Source organism: Punctularia strigosozonata, assembly GCF_000264995.1.
Source record: "Punctularia strigosozonata HHB-11173 SS5 unplaced genomic scaffold PUNSTscaffold_4, whole genome shotgun sequence".
Classification (NCBI taxonomy): Eukaryota; Fungi; Basidiomycota; class Agaricomycetes; order Corticiales; family Punctulariaceae; genus Punctularia; species Punctularia strigosozonata.
The window spans coordinates 1,835,581-1,853,914 of record NW_006767436.1 but is presented as its reverse complement, the minus strand read 5'-3'; the positions used below and the strand labels follow the sequence as shown (position 1 = coordinate 1,853,914).

Below are 18,334 nucleotides of genomic sequence, written 5' to 3'. Positions count from 1 at the left end.
AAACGAAAGCGTAGCAAGGAGAGCTAGTTGGTCCAAGTCGAAGTTGGTTAATCCCGACTCGATGCTGATCCGGCGGCACAGAGCACCGGTGAGCGAACTAACGAATAGACAAGGTGATAATTTGCGAGTTTACGGTTACCTAGTTGAAACGCGTATACGGCTTATCCGGCAGAAAGCGCCGGTGCATCTAATCTCGCTTGAAGTCGACACTCCGTCTTGCCTGTGTGCATCCAGCAGTGGGTTCGAGTACATACTAAACGACGCAAGCGATCGAGGCCTATATGAATACATGCGGCTTGGTGAGAGCACAGCTGAGGTGGGAGCAAAGCTGATGCAAGCGGACGGTCTCATCAAGCGGTTAATTATACCATGGCGCTTCCCCCGGAACCCGGGAAACGAACTCATCGACGCTGCTGGCTCACGTTAATATCCTGTTTATGCTCAAAGCAAGGTGACCAATCACATGGGTTTCACGGTTATCCGCATCTTCCTCCATAGAAACAACATCGCTCTGGGCATCAGCGACAGAGGAGTCCTCGTCCAAGTCCTCCTCTTCCATGAGTTGTTGCGCCCTCTGCGGCGGCGATATGTCACGGAGGATGATTACACGGCATATCGATACTACTCACCTTCATGGCCTCGGCCTCGTTGGAATAGTGCCTGCCCCTGGCTCTCACAAACTCGGCGTGCTTGGCAGCAGCTATAGCAAGGCGTGGTGAGCAGCACGTAAGGAATGGGAACGTAAACATGATGAGCATACCTTCCTCGTCCATCATCTCGTCCTCTTCAACCTCCTCACCACGCTCTCTTCGGTCCGCTCTGATTCCTCGCCGAGCTTCGTCTGGGAGATTGAAACTGGTGCTCCTACTGGAGCTTGCGCTCCCTGATCTGTTGGACAACGAGGGTCGTTGTCCATTGCTGGATAAAGACGTTCGCCGCGAGGACGTCTCGGGCTCCTCTGACGTGGGCGATTGTGTACTGGCGCCAGGCGAATTCGGGTATTTGTATCGCCCATAAAGATCCAGGTCGGGAATATCTGATCAAACAAAGCATTGGATGCCAGGGGGCACAACGAGATCAATCCAGGACACTTACCTCCCTCTACGGTGTCGGTTTCGGCGTTATATCGTACGAAAGGTGTCTTGGGCTCTGTAATCTTCATCAAACTATCCTTCTGGATCTCTGTTAGGGCTAGGTTCTCCTCGTCCCATTGTAGGCTGCTGTTAGATCGACCATTAGTGCAGCGATCACGAGGGATCGGAGGTAGGTGGTACGAACTGTCCTCCGGTCTGCGCAATCGCGGGGGAAGGCAGTGGGTTCTTCAAGATACCCTTCGGCTTCGGATTCGAAGCCGACCTAGGGAGCGGAGGATGGTGTGGGGAATCCTCGATAACTTGGACGGGGTCGGGCATGGTCTCGCAGCTTAGTGGAGTGAGCGGCAGTGGCCTCTGAACGAGATCGGTCTATTCAGGGCAGCTATAGTCGTGGGAAGAAGCTTCCGCTAAGCCGCTTGATTGGACGGCGGCCAGTTTTCTGAACTCGAATACTCTGCGCATCCTTAATCCCGTCGACGTCCGTCCTAAACATGGACGTGTCCGATATCCTTGCCTCGCAAAAATCAAAAGAGTGAGGTTGTGTCCATCGTCGGCGATGCAGAGGCTCATGAACATCGCAGGAGGTCCACGGCTGTGGAGAAGGAGGTTCCTCTCGACGTAGACGCAGGCCTCCTCACAGTGACCGACTTGAACCCCGTCGACGCCGAAGATTACAAGTCAGTACCTCCTGTATCACACTTGCGCTGAAGTTCACCATCCCACCAGCTCCAGCGTCGAGGACTACCTACAGTCCGTAGCACGCGATGGCGTGCAAGCCTTACTCGGCGCGTTGTTCTCGTTACCCACATCGAGTTCGCCGGACGGCCCTGTTGCGCAACTACCACCCGCGACAACACAGCTTCCTCGCGCTAAGCCGTTACCCAAACCGAAGCCACCGACCAAGTGGGAACAGTTCGCTAAAGCGAAGGGTATCCAGAAGAAACGCAAGGATAAGGTTGTTTGGGACGAGGAGAAGCAAGAATGGGTCAATCGCTGGGGTCGTGATGGGAAAAACAAGGAGAAGGAGACTCAGTGGGCGACCGAGGTTCCCGCCAACGCGGACGTGGAACATAATCCTGCCAAGGTCGCTAGAGACGCAAGAAAGGCGAGGGTGGCCAAGAACGAAAAACAAAAACTGCAGAATATGGCAAGGGCACAGGGTGTGGGTGAAAAAGAGAAGAGGAAAGTGGATATAGACCGCACTCTAGCGACCACGAGGATAAGCACCGCAAGCTTGGGCCGCTTCGATAAGACGCTTGAGGGAGAGAAGAAGCTGAAGGGGGTCAAGCGGAAGGTACGCTTGCGTTCACATCCACGTGTATCATGCTGACTTGTTGTTCCGTAGTTTACTCCCACCGAGTCCTCCGCTGCAGAGGAGAAAAAGGCATCATTGGCGTTGCTATCAAAACTGGACAGCGACGCCAGGAAGAAAACTCGAAAAGACGAAACCGACAGCGGAGGATCTGACGTACTTAACGTCCGCAAAGCCGTCCGATTCGCTAGCAAAGGACAAGGCGGCGCGGCACTTGGAAGACAACAAGCGAAAGGACCACGGAAGGGCAAACGGTGATCTCCTGGTGACCTACGCGGGCTTCTTCGGTATGACATGATTCATATATGGTTACATGCTACACATGCGACTGCCCGTATCGGGCTATACACAAGTCGGTTCTACTTGAGTGTATTCTCGACAGGAAGACGGTCCATCCTTGCCTTGCCTTCCTCAATCCACTCCTTCTTCACTAATCGATCTCGGCTCGCATAATATAGCTTGTACACGAGCCTGATAGTTCCTTCGCTCACGCCAGCAACGGTGCTGATGTCCTTCGCTGTCTTCCCCTTGCCTAACAGATGCGATGTGAAGTAGATCGCGCCGCCCGCAATAGACACAGGGCTCCTGCCGGCGGCAATGCCGTGCTTGCTCGCTTCGACGATGACTTCGCGGCAAACGTGCTGGACGTTGGGAGGAAGATCGAGGTGGTTGCAAAACCGTATGAGCAGGTCTTCGGGTCCAGGAATCTTTCCTGGAGCCAACGAGTTCTGCGCCGTCGCACCGGAATTCAGATTGAAAGCCTGCTCCAGCGTCTTGTAACACTGCCCGAGCGCCTTTTTTGGCACCTTCGTGAGGTTGCAAATTTCGCGGAAGGTTCGAGGCACGCGTGCCTGTCGACATGCGATGAAGATACATGCTGCCACGACGGCTTCAAAGGGTTTGCCGCGTAAAAGCTTTTCTTCGTCCGAACGTTTGTAAAGCTGCTTCGCGATGTCGCTTATGGTCTTCGGCAGGGTAAATGCATCGCATAGTGTCGAAATCTCACGAAACGCGGACAGTATGTTTCGTTCAGAGCGGGAGGACTGGGACCGGGATGCAGCGCGCTGCAACTCTCTGGCAACCCCGGAACCGCCGTCGCGGAAGGAAATGACGGTATCAAGTTGCTCGATGCCGTCCATCAGAGGATCTGAAGCTGCTCCGACACGCGATGGGTCGTCACCCTCGTCGTTGGCGAATGTCTGGAGAACGCTCACGCGGTCAACGACATCACTCTCAGAAATATGGAATGACATACACGCCATTCGCTCCGCGTGTCAACCACACGATCACCCAGCACCAGCCCACAGGTTCCGCAAACCAGGTCGCCGCTGCTAAACTCTTCGACGATGTTCGGGTTCGGATCTCTGCACTCGGGACAGATAAGACGAACAGCGAGGTCCGGGCCGAAAGCGGGCGCCGAAACCTTCTCCTGAAGCTGAGTTTGTGCAAGCGGGAAGGGTTGCGAGTAAGCCATGGCTGGCGCCGGGTGTCAGCGGGGGCGGGGAGTGCCCTTCTGTGCAGCAAGCTGCTCGAGGTGGCAAAACTGCCTGAAAGGAGGAAATTACATAGCATCTGGCATGGGTCAGTGGATATACCGGACAAGCCTACCGATTGCGCGTCCTTCAGGATCTGTGGTCGAATTCCTGTGGATTTGCGGGGGCGATGACCAAGGTGCTGGTTGTGGGTGGAAGCAAGGCGCCTGTTGGCCCCTTCGGCGCCTCGTGCTGACTCTTCACGGTGGCGCTGACCAAGCCGGAGCGTTCTGCGAGAGGCGTCCACAACTTCCTGGAACAGGAATCTCATGAAGAGACCGTCGTCTCCGGCTGCAACAGGCCACGATCCACCTCGGGAAAAGCGCCCTCGAAACGCATTCCCGAGGTCAATCGCCCAGCAAGAATCTCTGCCACAATTGTTGGATCTCACTAAATTCGATACCTTTTCGGACCTGTCCTCGCGTTTCGATTTGATCGCTTCGGCCCTTCTACGCGACTACTACCTCGTATTGGACAGTACGGGCAGTGCGCAGGATAAATACGAAGTCATTGAACTCGAACTCTACCTTCGCAAGGACGGCTGCCATGAGGACCCGTTTGCGCACGCGACCGAGGAGCAGGCAACGAGCGGCAGGTGGTACTTTCACCGCTCTCCGCGTCGCTCTGAAGACGCTAGCCGATCTGCGACCTCGATGACCGGATACCGAGGAGGAACTAGGAAGGGCATGGACCTTACGTTCGGTGGCCCAGTGACTTCCGGTTACTTCGCATCTTCACGAACCGCTCCTGCAGCCGTCGTTCGGGGCGGCGTTCTCCTGCGCTCCATCAGGAGAATCTCTGATTCCACTCTCATATCAGGACCGTCGCTCCTAGTGGACGAGGTCTTACGCGGCAGCGGTTCCCCTTCCATACCTGATCTCGTACAAAACAAGTGGGTCGGTGACACGTCGGCGCTCTCCCCCTCCCCGCATTTCCCACGTTTGTACTTGCAAGGAAGACCCCCCGCAGAGCGCTCCTCCGCACAAATTTACACATCGCCCCGCATAGGTTTAGATCTTGCCCATCCTGGGACGACGGCTTATGTTGGCCATCCTCGGGTTTCCTTCGTCTCTCGGGCCTACCGCTACTTCGTTCATCCAGAAAAGCTCACCGCCAATGGGCGAATACAGACATTTCTCGGCGTCCTTGCACACCACCTGTGCCGTGGAGTCAAGAATCCTTCCCGCCGAGTACCTGTCGAGGAACTCCTTAGCGGCTTGAAAGACCCAGAAGCATCCCGGTATATATGCGCCACCACTGGTCTCAAGATGGCGACAGTCGAGAGATATCTCGCTGAATACGAGGCTGGTCTAGAAAAAGGCGACTTGGCAAAGTTTACAGGGCCTGTCGGGAAGGGTGTGGCTGGATCACCTGCTAGGTATCTTCGTATGGTTGGCACCCTGCATCGTGCTTTCGCCCCTTGTGCGTAGTTGCACTCCAAGCGTTCCGATCCAACTGCATGTGCCGATCCCACATGGAAATCCCGCATATGTCGTGCTAATCGCCTTGACCTCAATGTTTTATCGCCTGACGTCATGAATCGTGACGGCGTCCGTTTCTCAAGGGAAGATGCACGGTACCGGGTTACGGTAAGAGATAGCCGATTCCCAAACATTGATGAAGCTGCACTTGCACTCCACGGAGATGCGCGCAAATGAAGATGCTATTCTTGGGTCTCGTGGGATTGACTACAGCTCAAGACAACGTATGCAGTTTCAGAGAATCAAGCTCCCTCCATCCGGGGACACAGACTGGCCCGTCATGTAGCCGCATTTCATCAAGAAAAGGTAGGTCTCCGCCACTTCCTCTGGCGTGCCTACATGTTTGACAGGAAGCGTATTCTTAGCGTGCTCGAAGATCGACCCTTTGAACATGGCCGTCGCTGGGTTATTCTGATTTCCGGGCCAAACGATGTCAGCGTGCAATACAGGACGACGCGGAGGGCAGACTCACGTCCCACCGCTCTGTGTCCACCAAGCCGGGGGTCACGCAGTTCACGCGGATCGGGGCGTAGTCCAGAGCGAAGCAGCGAGAGCTCGCTACGATGGCACCACCCATGGCGCAAGTGATGGCGAAGCCACCTGGCATCGGCTTATGGGCACCGGTGCCTGCGGTGGTGATGATGGACTCCTTGACGAATGCTTTCGCGTGCTTGACACAGCGGACCATGCCTATCAACGAGGATCAGGGTTGCCGCGTACAGTGACGGCGAGGTAGTACTTGCCCCAGAAGAAGATGTCCATCACTGGGATGTACTCTTCCAGAGCTCTCCTGTCAAAACCATCCCCCATTTCTCCGACAGCCTGGTGCGTGCTCATATGATCAACGTATGGATCGGGCCTGATAGAGACTACGTACGGTGTAAACAAGGTGGTCGAACGCTCCGATCTTGTTGAAGGCCGATTGCACAGACGTCTCGCTCGTGACGTCGATGACCTCGACGCGGACGTTTGGTCCGCCGCCGAGTCTCCCGACGGCAGCTTCAAGTCGGGAGGCGCTAGAGGAGCAAATGGTCACGGAGGCACCTTCTGCCAGGGATGCCTTCGCAACGGCTATGGGTAAAGGGTTGAGCGCCGTGTTCGCGAGCATGAACACAGCATCATCCGCGCACCGAGGCCAATGCCGCTCGAGCCACCGACAACGACGATGTGTTTGTTTGCAAGGGGGGGCATGATTGCAGCTGTGCGTGGAATGCCCCTGCTGGACATGGGGCTTTTTATACCTTGTTTTCGGGACCCATGCACGCCGTGGCTGGCCTTGCCTTCGAATAATGGTGGGTGCAAGTACCATCCACAAGAACGAACTGGCAGCGGATGGGCAGCGTGCAGAGTGGCAACCCAGAAGCTATCCGTGTATTTTTGACGTTTTTGTCAAGTGGGTAGGGTGTGCTGCATCTCCAGAATCAGGCAAGGTTGTTGTGGGTCGCAGCGGGAGATCTCCCAAATCGAGCAGTTGCGGGTGCATGTGTAGTGATGTCTGACGCTGGGATATGACATATGATATGACTACTTGCGATTTGTCTCACTTGCCCCACAGGACGTGGTGCGTATTATTCCTGTGAATGCTGTCGAAGACTTGCGCGACAGGGGTGAATGGGCGTTGACGCGTGGGAGACCGCGGTCATCCTCTCCCTGAGGCCTGATCACTGCGCCCGACGCCCGAGTGCCGCGAGCCGTGCCATCCCTTGATCCGCTTCACGACCGTCTGATACCCGTCCGTGATCCTCAGCACCAGCACAGGCGCCCGTCCAAGTGCAGAAACGCGCCCCAGGAGCTCCGGTCCGTCTGCGCCTTCTGCGGGTGATGGAAAGCGACTGACTCCCGCCCACAGGCATACGCTCTGCGCAAGCCGGTGCCATAGACTTCGAGCGTGCCGTCGTCCTTGCCCCGGACGAGCTGGTGCATGACGCATCGTCCCTCTGCGCTCACTGTGGCGTTATCGGGCCCGTCTGACCACGTCTGACTCCCCCTCGCGTTTCCCACAATGGACTCGACATACACCCGCTCACCACCCCGGCCGCGACACCGCAAACGTGCTTCGCTCAGGTTGTCCACGGATTCCAGCGCCTCGACGCTCTCGCTCCCCGTCTACACCTCCCCTCCGCCCGCGGCCGTCCCCCAGACGCTCTGGGAGGACCCCCCGTCCGATAAGCCCCCAGACTATCCGGACAGCGCGGAGGAGGCAGATGAATCGGATTCCGACAACCACCAGCGAGTCTATCTCCCCCTTCGGTCCGTTCACAGTCCCCCGCTCTCGCCACGCCGCCGATTACCACGGAGGAAGCCCGCGGATTCGCAGCTCGACTCACTGCTCGAGCGAAGTATACAAGCGCTGGAAATGTCGAACACGCTCTTGCAGTCGAGCATGTCGACGCAGACCAGTCTCAGCACCCTCCTTGCCCCAGAGCCATTGCCCGCCGACGCGGGCCTGGACGCCCGTGCGCACGCGTTGTCCGCCCGTATCAGCCGCAATCGGGAGGTGTACGCCAGCTGGATGGACGATATGGACGATATGGCGGAACAGGCGGCAGGGCTCTACGCGGAACTGGAGCCCGAGCCGGTGAGCCAAAGCTTGCCGACATCATCGAGTATGCCCACCACCCTGCGGGAGCGCAGGCACCGCCCAAGGATGTCCATGGACTCGCGTCGACACGCATTGTCCGAGACGACCGCCCTGACCCTGTCTAATCACGATCGGAACGATTTTGTCTCCCCTGCGCCTCGTGCGTTGACGGTGTATGTCAACTCGACTGATGATCCCGAAGCGATTGCACTGCCATCGACGCTCGGACTGAGATCATCTCCTTCTAAATACCCGAGTCCGTGCAAAAACCAAGATGCAACGCCCACACGGCCTTACATACATTCAACCGCATCCACCTCATGCCTGCCCGATCGATCATCGACCTCATCCACACCGAAGGCACACAGCGTCCTGTCCTCCTTCCTCAAACGGAGCCCTTCACCCGCATCCTCCACTTTCAACGTCTTCCGTAGAAACAGTATATCAAGTGACTCCAGATCATCCCGCAGGTCTTCGCTCAATACCCCATCGCCTACCCGCCATCGACGCGGATCCGACTCGAGCACCTCTCGGTCGAGGTCGGTCACCCCGAAACGCGCCGATCAGACACCTCTTCCGGTACCCCGCATCATGACCGCGATCGAGGAGCTACCCTCCTCGCAATCCTCGCAGTCGTCGTCGGATCACGATGACACGCACCATGCTCATCGGACACTCGAGTCCCTGCGTAAGATCATGGATGCCCAACCGCAACCGCCTGCCCTAACCGTTAGCTCCACGCGATCCACCTCTCCCAATCGAATACCCCGTCCTCGTTTCATGCCGCTCACCGCGCCTCCCTCTCCCTCGGCTGGCACATCGAATACCACAGCATCGGTCTCGCGCCTTCTCACTAAGAACCAGCACATGACATCTACCCGAGCACGATCTCCCCCCAAACAGTCGTCATTGAAGCGCCGCCCCGAAAACCTCTCCGCGCCACCAACCCCCAGTCCGCTTACGCCCACGCACTCGATGTTTGGGATCCTTCCTACCAGGGCAGCCAGCGCGGCATCCTCGGGCCGTTCTACGCCGAAGCGCATATCCTTCGCCGAACTTCCCGAGTCCTACGCGCAGAGCAAGCCCGGAGGCCCGGACATCAAGTTCAAGGAGAAGAAGAAACGGAAGGGAAAGGGAAAGGGAAAGGAGAGCCAGCCTGCCGGCAGCTGGTGGACGTCGTGGTTGCTTGGCAGCAGCGCGAGTTCCAGCCTTGCCGGCGTAGGCCGGGAGGAGCGGTTGGAGGAGAGGATGGCGGGGAAGGCGTGGGGAAGCGGTGGCCGCCCCGGGTACGGGGGATTTGATGATTGGGGTATGTGAGATCGAGCTATTGACCATGGCTGTGTTCACGACCGGTGAGGTATTCACTCCCTTATGCGCATCTAGCACCACCGTCCTGATGCATGGGTTCATCAGTTATGTCTGCGCTCTAATTTATGTATCTGATTGTGACCCTACCTTTACGCTCATTACGGACGAATACTTCATCGTTAGCATTTGTACTCTCGCGTGGAACGCAATGTCGTCACGATCGTGCCGGAGCGATGCCCAAGCCAATAAGATGAGCAAGAAAAGGGATGGCATAAGGGCATAAGGTCACATAATACATATAAAATCAGTTATCACGGCCTGGCATGTAAGCCAAGGCGAGGCATACGAAGACGGCGGTTATGCAACATGCCTGAGTAGTCATGAAGTGTTAGTTGGAATTATGGAGGAGGGGTGAAGACGTACTCCGGTGATCTCAAGGAACCAGCAACCACTGGGACGGGAATACGTGTGTTCATGGAAGTATCCTGGCGCTGTAGGCATAGGGGATAATCCGGCATCGTCTCGATGTTGCAATTGGAGAATGTGCTCTATCGGCTCGCGGTTGCCCACCATGACCCACCACGACTTCTGCTTCTGCACTCCCTCCACCGCCTTCTCCTTGCCCTTGGCCGATGCGGGTGGGTTCTTTGGCCTGTGCAAGGTGCCGGATATCATGCCTTTCTCTTTGGCGAAGCGGTGCACATCGTCGAGCTCGACGGTCGCTGCACTGAACATGCGCACGAGGCGTTCGGTCATGGGCGGTTGGATTTCGACGGGGGATGCGTCGCGTGGCGCGTTCGACGGCCCGGCTGAGACATGCCACCGATCGTCCTCGTCGTGTGTTCTGAGGCGCTTCCTCTGGCTGGAAGACGCAGTTAGCTCGGCCTTGACAGCATGTGCCTCAGCGGGTCCAAAGTCTGATATGGGTTCGGTCTCTCCGATGGAGTCGCGGTCGTCGTCGTCGGGGTGGTAGGGTGGGTAGGTCGCGGGGGGATGAGGATCGACCCAGTTCCGGTTCGGGCGATGGCACCGACCGCGTTGCAACGTGTCTTCGTTGAGCCAGTCCCCCTCCGTCGCCTCGTCCTCATCCCTCAGTGAGGGGGGCGGCCTGTACTTGCGCTCCGGGGCCGGGGAGCCAGAGAAGGGGCCGGTGGGGCAGATGGGGCTGCCTTGCGGGCGCTTGTGCCCGGCCATCGGTGTGTTGCACGTTCTGCAGACGGGCTGCTTGCGGCCTGGGGTGACTGCCATGTCCGCTGAAAAGTATCGCGCGAGTGGCTGAGGAGGGGGAGGCGTGTTCCAGTTCTCGGGCGGCTCTGTGGGGGTCATGACAGGGTGAGGTTTGGTCGTTGTTTGGACGATGGGAGGGTGGGAAGTGGGAAACGGGGCAAAAGGCATATGCCCATTATAAGGGCAGGCGGAGAGATAAAGCATAGATCGTCGAACCCGTGCAGACGAGGAAGACGTACCAACTGTCCTGGGAGGAGGCGATCGTTGAGCCGCGCGCTACGACGTACGACGACCAGACTCTTTTATGCTGCTCACCGTTCAATACACACGTCCAGTGCAGAGCGCAACGATGTTCACGGTTTCAAACGACGCCCAAAGGCAGACAAGACGCGCAGCACTCGCTCGACGACTGCCGTTTATGGACCCGGGTCGAGGGCATCCCCGAGTTTTCATCTCCGCGAACCTGGCCTCGCATCAACAAGAATCTCCTCATCAATAAACGCTCTCACCCTTTGTTCTCCCAAACCGGTATCCATTGAACTATGTTGTACAAGCGGATAATAGAAGCTCGCAGCAAGGTTGTCAAGTCGTGTACAAAGGGTATGTAAAGTAAGAGGTCAAGTCGTCATACAGACGAAGCGGCTTGCACAACAAGCAAGCTCGCCTTCGAACCAGCAACGATAAGGGCGGCAGCGACGTCTCCCAACGTCTTCGATACGTCTGAACCCACGTTCGGGTTATGCTCCGCCAACAGCTGCAGCAATTCAGCTCGGTGCGTCTCCACAGACATCCTCCTTGAACGGCCCACAACGACGAGTGGCGCGGATACCTTAACAATGCTGGCCACCCTATCAACGACCGCACGGAGAGGTCGCGTAGATGTCTCGGTGGTGAACCGAACGCGAGATAGCGCAGCTGGAACGCCTGCCGCGAACGGGCCGGAAGAGGACGTGTAATGGTCCCAGATGAGGCTGTCGGCGGTAGTTGACTGAAGTCGGGTCTGCGTATCGGCCCGGCCGTAGACTGTGTCGGGTAGACCAATGGTCTGTGTGCAGGGAGTCAGCGTGGATTATCTATGGCCAATCGAGAGAACTCACATGGTATGCTTTGGTTTCTTCGATCGTGTCCACAGGGGCTAAGGCGTCACTAGTCGATACGTTCATCCTGATCACGGTCGCCGTAGCGTTTGGGCTCAGACAAAGCTGCACGACCAGTGACAGCGCAAGCCGATCGTCGGGTCCGCCGAAGAAAGGCAGCACAATATGCTGCTTCGTCGAACTGATGTTCGCCGAAATTCCGTTATCGAGGAACAGCGCCACGTCGGCAGGCGTTTGTGCGAACACGCTGCGCACGAAGTTGGAGTAAATGACCGAAGCCTGGTTGTGCTCCAATCCTTCGATGGGACGCGCGAAAGATCCTTGCCAAGGAATGATGACCATTTCCGAACCCGAATCGCGCGCATGAGTAGCCACGCTGACCGAATAATCATCGCGGCTGACGACGGAGAGCGCGCAGGAGACAGGAATACGATTGAGCTGACCGTAAGTCCGGAACACTGAGACGACTGGATCATTCTGGATGAGCGTTTCCGAGTCTTGAGACCTCAGTACGGCAGAAGTTCGCTGATCGAGCTCAACCAGACGGAGCGCATTGACGGATACGGTCTTTGATAATCCCACAGGGTTGTGGGATACGTGAGGAAAGTCGTGTCCATCACTAGCCTTGATGTCGACGCTCGTCCGCTGGCTAGCAGGAGACAGCTCCGTGCCAGAGGATATGGCAGAGGAGCCTTGGAGCAGTTGCATGATGGTCATGACCGCCGGCAGGTGCTCGATCTTGTCTAATACGACCGAGAATCGTGTCTTGAGATTGTCGTCGTTGTCCCGACTTGATCCATCCTCCAAGCCTGTAGCTGTCGCCGGATGGACGCGAAGTTTCGCGGGATAGAAGAGGATGGTGAGAGGCGTCGTCATGAAGGTCAACACCAGGGCATGCACGACAAACATGGAGAACACGCGAGTGTCCAGTACGCCCGCCTGCAACCCAACGTTAAGCACAATGAGCTCCACCAAACTATCAATCGCTATTAGTACTATGAGCATAATCGAGGATAACGTGCGATGCCTACCCTTTGCAGCTCATTAAGGCACCGATAGCCCCAGACTCCCGGAGGTTAAAGCCAGCAAGCTTCGCGGTGAGGCCGCAGGAGACAAACTTGGAGACGAAGGCAAAGACGCAGATGAGAATCACATATCCCCAAGTGACACCATCGTTCAACAACCCCAGATTGGTCTTTAATCCCGAAAGCGCGAAGTAGATCGGCAGAAGCAAGATCGAGACTAAATCTTCCATCTTCTCCACCAACGAAATAGCATATCCGTTCTTCTTCGGGACAATGAGGCCCGCCACGAACCCGCCAAAGATCGGGTGAACGCCGATCACGTCCGTGAAGAATGCTGAAGTAAGGATGACGAAGAGTGTGACGGTCATCATGAGCGTCGTCGGCCCTCCTTTCTCGAAGCTGCCTGTGCGATGCGCGAGCCAGGCATAGCCCCACTTGACGGGAAAGAGGAGGAAGAGCACATAGCCGACGCTGGTGAGCAATATCCAGAGTGCGTTCAAGCCATTTGAAGCGTTGACGAGCGCGACCGTGAGCGCAAGCAGGATCCAACCGACGATGTCGTTACCCACACCAGCGCTAAGGACGGTGATGCCGACGGTTGTGTCGAGGAGCTTCAGCTCGGTGAGAATGCGGCAAAGAACGGGAAATGCAGTAATCCCGATGGCAACGGCTAATGATAGTCAAAAATCTGCGAGAGCGGAACAAAGGCAGTTTCACTCACCTGTGAACAAAATGAAGTATCCGAAGTGCACACTGCTGTCCACAAACTGATGGTATAGCGGGACGCCGAGAGCGGCACCCAAGCCCAATGGTACCACCAATCCCGCAATCGATATCGCGCCAGCCGCGCGCCAGTTGCGCTTGACGATACCGACATCCACCTCAACTCCTACCAGGAACAGGAACAACACCAAGCCAACAGTGCTTGTGAGTGTAAGAATGGGGAGAGAGTCGGTGGGAAAGATGTTGGCCCTGAAGCCGGGAATGCGCCCCATGATGGAGGGTCCAAGGATGACTCCACCTATGACTTCGGCAATGACTCTTGGCTGACGGATACGAGAAAGCAGTAGGGAAAGGAGCTGGGTCATCCCAATGATAATAACTGCACGAAGAAACCAGCATCGTCAACGACAGTTGCAACCGAAACCATCGAAGGGGATTGCATACCGACTTGGATAACCCATAACGGGAACGGATCGCTCGCACTGTATTTAGCTGGATTTAACCCAGCAAACAGTCCTGCCTGTCGAGAGCACCTATGAGCATCACCTAAACGGTACGATTGCTGAGCGGGAACGCACCTGCTCCGGCGCTGCTCTTTTGACTATCGCAGCCCCTAACTGCACGACTTCATGAGCAAAGGCCCCCATATTGCACTTCAGTCGGCACGAGTGCGTTCCCTGCCTTCGAAAGGTGGGTGCGATCAAGAGGGAAAGAGCGCCGAATATGCTTTGCTGCGCGTTTCGGTTCTTATATCACAGGATGCGCAGACGGATACGCTTAAGTAGGGGAACTCCGTAAACGAGTAGCGATCACGCCGGATAAATAACCGGTGGCGCAACTGTGCTTGATACTAGTACTGCTCCGTTACGTGCCGCAGATTTGAATGCAGCGATGATGACTAACGAAATGTACTTGTGTCTGAGGACACCGCACGGTATCGATCCAAGCATGGAATGCTTGACCGCCGTGGCTTGGGCTATTGCGCATGCATGCCATTGTCACGGTCTTTCGGGTCCGAGGTGCTTGACCAGATTTGGTAACTTCATGATCCGGGGCGCTTCCACTCAGGCCACAGGCATCAGGAGTCAGGGGGAAAAGGTACAACAGAAGCTCCCGGGCGTTGGATGTGAACATGCGTATCGCCGTCTCAACCAGAACGAACCAGTACGTACAGTACACAGGAATTATGTGGTAAGTACTGGCAACGCAAATCACGGTAAAGTCTGGCATCGTTGTCCCGCCCGCATATGATGCAACGCCTGAAGTCTAGTACAACGAAATAAGGCCACAGCCGCAAGAAAACTTTCCACAGTCAGGGGCAGAGAGAAGGTAGATCCCTACAGGAGCACAAACACGGAACACACAACAGCCAGCATAATCCAACGAGACGAAATGTCAAACAAGCCGAGAGCGCTGCTCTTCTTGTCGCTGCCTTGGCTCGTCCCCGACGATGTTCCATTCGAAGCCTGATTGAGGACAACGGAATCGCCAACGTAGACGACGGCAAGGCCCGGCCCGTGAACTTGGACGGTGCAGCCTTGAGAGCAATCCAACTGCGTCGTTGCGGAGTTGGAAGCAACGGAGAGCCCTGGAACAGCCTCGCCATCTCCCACTCCGTTGTAAGTGAGCCCATCCCAAGAGATATTCCACTTCTCATTGGCGTTGGGCGCGGCCAGGTACTTGACGGTGATGTTCGCGGGTGACGGGGCATGCGCAAAAATACCAGCGGGGAGGTTGATTTGTTCCACGCTCGAGTCGTTGGCGTAGTTAAAGATGGCCAGACGATGGACGTTGGAAGTATTAGCGTCCATCGCGGCGTATCCTGCAACAGTGGCCGTAGCATCCAACGTTGAGTTCGCGAGATCCAGATCGACGACCTTCGTCCCGTTGGGACTCTGCAAAATCTCCGGAACAGCGAGCAGAGCGTACCAGCCCGGGTTCGTATTCCAGGCACCCGGGCCGCCGGCAGGCATAGGAGGATCAAATAGGTTGTAAGAAATCCCAGCCTCGCGGCTATGGATATAGGCTACGCTGAAGCCTTGGAGAGCCATCTGCAGGGCATAATCCACAGTCCAGAGGGCAGCTCCGAAGGTGTCCGAAATGCCGGGAATGCCACCGCAGGAGGCGCTGTTAAACTCGGACATCATGACCTGCTTCCCGTTCGTGTTGGCCATGCCGATGCCTTGGCCGTTCCACTGGGCTAATGTAACCACTGTGCAACCAGTTTAATCCTTGGAAACATCTAACAGGCAATCTCGCTTACCTTCGGAATGCTTGAGGTAGTAATCGAGCTGATACTGGTAACTACCGAAGCAGTTGTTCTCTGGAAAGCATAAAGAATTCAGCACGACCGCGGGCCTAGACAACAATACACATACGCGGATAGTGCTGGAGGCTGACGTATTTCAGCTCCCCGGTGAATTGTTGGAGCCAGCCCTGCTCTATCAGAGTCGCGAGGTCCCAAGCACAGCAGATGGTAGGGCCACCGATATTGTCAAGGGAAACGACATTGCCGCCTGATGTATTCTTCAGCAGATTGGACGACGCTTGGAATTCCTGCAAGGCCGCGTGATCAGCAACTGTCTATGTATTTGGAGCATCGCGATGTTCACCCCCATGTAATCTTGCACAGTGTAGTTAGCTAAGTTCGGTCGTTTTCGGTGGCCGGTGTACAAATCAGGTTCGTTGCCGAGAAGGAAGGAGTCAATGCGGTCGCCGAGTATCTGCACCGCTGCCCCTGCCATGACCGGAACATTGGGGGCGCGTGAGTCGTTCGACTCAAGCAAGCTAAGGCCTGTCGCAAGGGGTCATGATCAGTCGAATTGAGCATTATGTGCGTGTCTGATCTCGGCTCACCGACCACGTAAGAGATACCGTCCACGTCATCGCTGACTTGCTTCATGACATCGTAAAGCACAGGTCCGAAGTTCACGGGTTGGTCGTTGAAATTCGCAGTGGGGTCCGTGAACACAAGCATGGTCGATTGATCTGGCACGTAGGTCGACGAATCCATGGAATTGCCCCCCAAGCGTATCCGAACCGGAAGTGACGATCCTGTTCGGACCTTTATGGCTGAGAGGTAATTGCGAATGGGCTGAGGGATGGACGAGGTGTCGTTGCCGACTGATATGCGTTAACGCGGTCAGCATAGTACCAGTTACCGAACGTGCGGACGGGACGGACAATACAAGTTGATGAAGCTGAGCTCGATGCTCAGGCCCAAGAAATTCGGGTGCACAACATTGTTGCCCAATGTCTTGGGTATTGATACTTGGAGCTGTTGCGGAGTGGCGGAGAAAACAAAGGCAGGTAAAAGAGCGACAGTTGTTGCGAGCAGATGGAACGACAGCATAGCAGAGGCGGTGAGGAGGATGAAGATCAATGGAGAGTGGGGGAGCCCTGACAGATCGATTTTTTGCCCCGCAAGCCAAGCCCTCGACAGCAACCTGATCTCGGTACTTGAGTTGCCTTAGCGAGCGTTCGGCATGAGCGCGGCTAAGACCAGAGATCGGGACCAACTGGATGGCACTGCAGGTGCGGGACAAAACGCCGCACCACGCCGGCGTATCAACGCCGATGGTTTGCGCCGACACCGACGATATCGGGCTCCCTTATGTCTCGATCCGTTCCTGGGCTGTAACATGGAAGCGGTTTGTTTTCGGCGATAAGACGTGAGTAAACACTCATCTCGGACCAGACCCATCCAGCGCAGCGGAGAGTTCATAGCCCCCGAGAGATACGACTCATACGGTATGGCTATTTCACCGCCTGGCTTGCGGAACCAGTCGAGCAACAATATCAGAACATCATGCATCATGATCTGCCTGAGCCGTAAATCCCGGTCAAAAGTCGCACGGCGTGAGTCGGCGGTGGATAGCGCAGGGCGGCAATGTGATTATTTCGCCGGCGCAGAAAGGCGCGGCAATGCGAGGGCGCGTTCGGAGTTCCCGATTAGGTGCGGCCCTCTACTCTTTGGTACAACGTCCGTTGTCTCCTCGCTCTGAGCTTCTCGGTTCTCGTACTCTTTCAATCTCCTCTCTGCAACTGTACAGTATTCAAACTACCGCTGGTACGACAAGGTATCTCGCCTGATCACGTGTTCGTTTTTTTTTCTCTTTCTCTTCTGAGAGTCGGAAGAGTCGACGAACTCCAATCGCCTCTTTGTCCTCGACCACATCCATCCCCTTCTGGCGACTATCAGCTCTATGTGACGGTTTGTAACCATGGTAACATGCTCTTCCCTCTATTGACCCATGGCTTATAGGGTGCATGTGAGAGAAGATTGTCGTATTTACCGAGGTGCCTGTGCTTGCCCAAGAAGTGTTCATGCCGCTCATATGCACCAATTTACTGAAGCCTACTTCACGCAGATTAATCGAATAGCCAGGGAACTCCCATAGATACACGGCGTTGGATTCGTGATCCTTAGATCACAAACATTAGTGCATAGTGAGTACATGTCTTTTGGTCCCTTATATGTGCTCATCTCTTGGGGCCTAGGTCAGCAAGTCGAGCAGGTACTCCCCTCGGGTCGTAAAACTCATACATCCCAGGTTTTCCACATATATGCATATACACAGCTTCTCGCTGCCCTGGATCGCACTAATGCTGCAAGGAATAACACCAGCACAGCGTACCTGCCTATTATGTTCCATTCCACTTACCTCCTCACGTTTGCCTTTGCCACAGGCTTTTCTCCGCGGGCTGGGCGTCCCATAAGGCGTAAATCACAGATATCGCACAACGGTTCGCATGTACAGATGCACCCCAGCCCGCACAAGTCGTGTCGATGAAGGCGCAGCTTCAGACACTTCCGGGGACGATATCGAAGTGGGTAAGTACCCTTTGTTGTCGCACTGTGCGCTCTTTGTAGCTCGGTAATCGTATAGCACATATTGTACATTGCAATATATGCGCATTATAATAATACGTGGTGGAATAATCGAGCGGCGCG

At 55.9% G+C, this 18,334-nt stretch overlaps 8 protein-coding genes across 8 annotated transcripts; 3 read left to right on the top strand and 5 right to left on the bottom strand.

Annotated features, from left to right (window-relative positions):
- Positions 1-199: 199 nt before the first annotated feature.
- PUNSTDRAFT_119712 (uncharacterized protein) lies at positions 200-1,408 on the bottom strand. The gene is made up of 6 exons (XM_007382296.1): positions 1,279-1,408; positions 1,096-1,220; positions 761-1,036; positions 630-700; positions 464-574; positions 200-410 (listed from the first exon to the last, which is right to left on the bottom strand). The coding sequence occupies exons 2-6, from the start codon at positions 1,160-1,162 to the stop codon at positions 402-404; spliced, it is 534 nt and encodes a 177-aa protein (XP_007382358.1). The 5' UTR covers positions 1,163-1,220; positions 1,279-1,408; the 3' UTR covers positions 200-401.
- A 177-nt stretch (positions 1,409-1,585) lies between these two features.
- On the top strand, positions 1,586-3,605 carry PUNSTDRAFT_119711 (RRS1-domain-containing protein; the record flags this gene model as incomplete). Its single annotated transcript, XM_007382295.1, has 4 exons — positions 1,586-1,626; positions 1,676-1,771; positions 1,821-2,388; positions 2,440-3,605. 4 exons carry the CDS (start codon positions 1,586-1,588, stop codon positions 2,662-2,664), a joined length of 930 nt encoding a protein of 309 aa, XP_007382357.1. The 3' UTR covers positions 2,665-3,605.
- A 701-nt stretch (positions 3,606-4,306) lies between these two features.
- Positions 4,307-5,341, top strand: PUNSTDRAFT_31796 (uncharacterized protein; the record flags this gene model as incomplete). Its single annotated transcript, XM_007382294.1, has 1 exon — positions 4,307-5,341. A coding segment is annotated over one exon (1,035 nt), but the record flags the coding sequence as incomplete, so codon positions are not given.
- Positions 5,342-5,653: 312 nt separating this feature from the next.
- PUNSTDRAFT_112644 (NAD(P)-binding protein) lies at positions 5,654-6,527 on the bottom strand (the record flags this gene model as incomplete). Its single annotated transcript, XM_007382293.1, has 4 exons — positions 5,654-5,830; positions 5,892-6,109; positions 6,163-6,241; positions 6,297-6,527. The coding sequence occupies 4 exons, from the start codon at positions 6,525-6,527 to the stop codon at positions 5,654-5,656; spliced, it is 705 nt and encodes a 234-aa protein (XP_007382355.1).
- Positions 6,528-7,194: 667 nt separating this feature from the next.
- Positions 7,195-9,537, top strand: PUNSTDRAFT_51432 (uncharacterized protein). The gene is made up of 3 exons (XM_007382292.1): positions 7,195-7,216; positions 7,269-9,356; positions 9,414-9,537. Exon 2 carries the CDS (start codon positions 7,422-7,424, stop codon positions 9,315-9,317), a length of 1,896 nt encoding a protein of 631 aa, XP_007382354.1. The 5' UTR covers positions 7,195-7,216; positions 7,269-7,421; the 3' UTR covers positions 9,318-9,356; positions 9,414-9,537.
- A 75-nt stretch (positions 9,538-9,612) lies between these two features.
- On the bottom strand, positions 9,613-10,064 carry PUNSTDRAFT_112642 (uncharacterized protein; the record flags this gene model as incomplete). The annotated part of the gene is made up of 2 exons (XM_007382291.1): positions 9,613-9,678; positions 9,732-10,064. The coding sequence occupies 2 exons, from the start codon at positions 10,062-10,064 to the stop codon at positions 9,613-9,615; spliced, it is 399 nt and encodes a 132-aa protein (XP_007382353.1).
- Positions 10,065-11,059: 995 nt separating this feature from the next.
- PUNSTDRAFT_100669 (cation/H+ exchanger) lies at positions 11,060-14,143 on the bottom strand. The gene is made up of 6 exons (XM_007382290.1): positions 13,959-14,143; positions 13,825-13,900; positions 13,379-13,759; positions 12,664-13,327; positions 11,633-12,608; positions 11,060-11,580 (listed from the first exon to the last, which is right to left on the bottom strand). The coding sequence occupies exons 1-6, from the start codon at positions 14,025-14,027 to the stop codon at positions 11,161-11,163; spliced, it is 2,586 nt and encodes an 861-aa protein (XP_007382352.1). The 5' UTR covers positions 14,028-14,143; the 3' UTR covers positions 11,060-11,160.
- Positions 14,144-14,471: 328 nt separating this feature from the next.
- Positions 14,472-16,865, bottom strand: PUNSTDRAFT_85214 (uncharacterized protein). Its single transcript, XM_007382289.1, has 6 exons — positions 16,564-16,865; positions 16,237-16,503; positions 15,993-16,174; positions 15,759-15,936; positions 15,644-15,703; positions 14,472-15,592 (listed from the first exon to the last, which is right to left on the bottom strand). The coding sequence occupies exons 1-6, from the start codon at positions 16,730-16,732 to the stop codon at positions 14,718-14,720; spliced, it is 1,731 nt and encodes a 576-aa protein (XP_007382351.1). The 5' UTR covers positions 16,733-16,865; the 3' UTR covers positions 14,472-14,717.
- Positions 16,866-18,334: the final 1,469 nt, after the last annotated feature.

What these genes read in the sequence shown, in the direction of transcription:
- PUNSTDRAFT_119712 (XM_007382296.1), bottom strand. Translation starts at nt 1,162, where the DNA reads ATGAAGATTACAGAGCCCAAGACACCTTTCGTACGATATAACGCCGAA. An exon ending in AACCGACACCGTAGAGGGAG is followed by an intron (nt 1,037 to 1,095) that starts GTAAGTGTCCTG and finishes TTGTTTGATCAG; the next exon opens with ATATTCCCGACCTGGATCTT. An exon ending in CGAGATGATGGACGAGGAAG is followed by an intron (nt 701 to 760) that starts GTATGCTCATCA and finishes GCCTTGCTATAG; the next exon opens with CTGCTGCCAAGCACGCCGAG.
- PUNSTDRAFT_51432 (XM_007382292.1), top strand. Translation starts at nt 7,422, where the DNA reads ATGGACTCGACATACACCCGCTCACCACCCCGGCCGCGACACCGCAAA.
- PUNSTDRAFT_100669 (XM_007382290.1), bottom strand. Translation starts at nt 14,027, where the DNA reads ATGGGGGCCTTTGCTCATGAAGTCGTGCAGTTAGGGGCTGCGATAGTC. An exon ending in AAAGAGCAGCGCCGGAGCAG is followed by an intron (nt 13,901 to 13,958) that starts GTGCGTTCCCGC and finishes TGCTCTCGACAG; the next exon opens with GCAGGACTGTTTGCTGGGTT. An exon ending in GTTATGGGTTATCCAAGTCG is followed by an intron (nt 13,760 to 13,824) that starts GTATGCAATCCC and finishes TTCTTCGTGCAG; the next exon opens with TTATTATCATTGGGATGACC.
- PUNSTDRAFT_85214 (XM_007382289.1), bottom strand. Translation starts at nt 16,732, where the DNA reads ATGCTGTCGTTCCATCTGCTCGCAACAACTGTCGCTCTTTTACCTGCC. An exon ending in CAGCTTCATCAACTTGTATT is followed by an intron (nt 16,504 to 16,563) that starts GTCCGTCCCGTC and finishes AACGCATATCAG; the next exon opens with TCGGCAACGACACCTCGTCC. An exon ending in CTGTGCAAGATTACATGGGG is followed by an intron (nt 15,937 to 15,992) that starts GTGAACATCGCG and finishes GCGGCCTTGCAG; the next exon opens with GAATTCCAAGCGTCGTCCAA.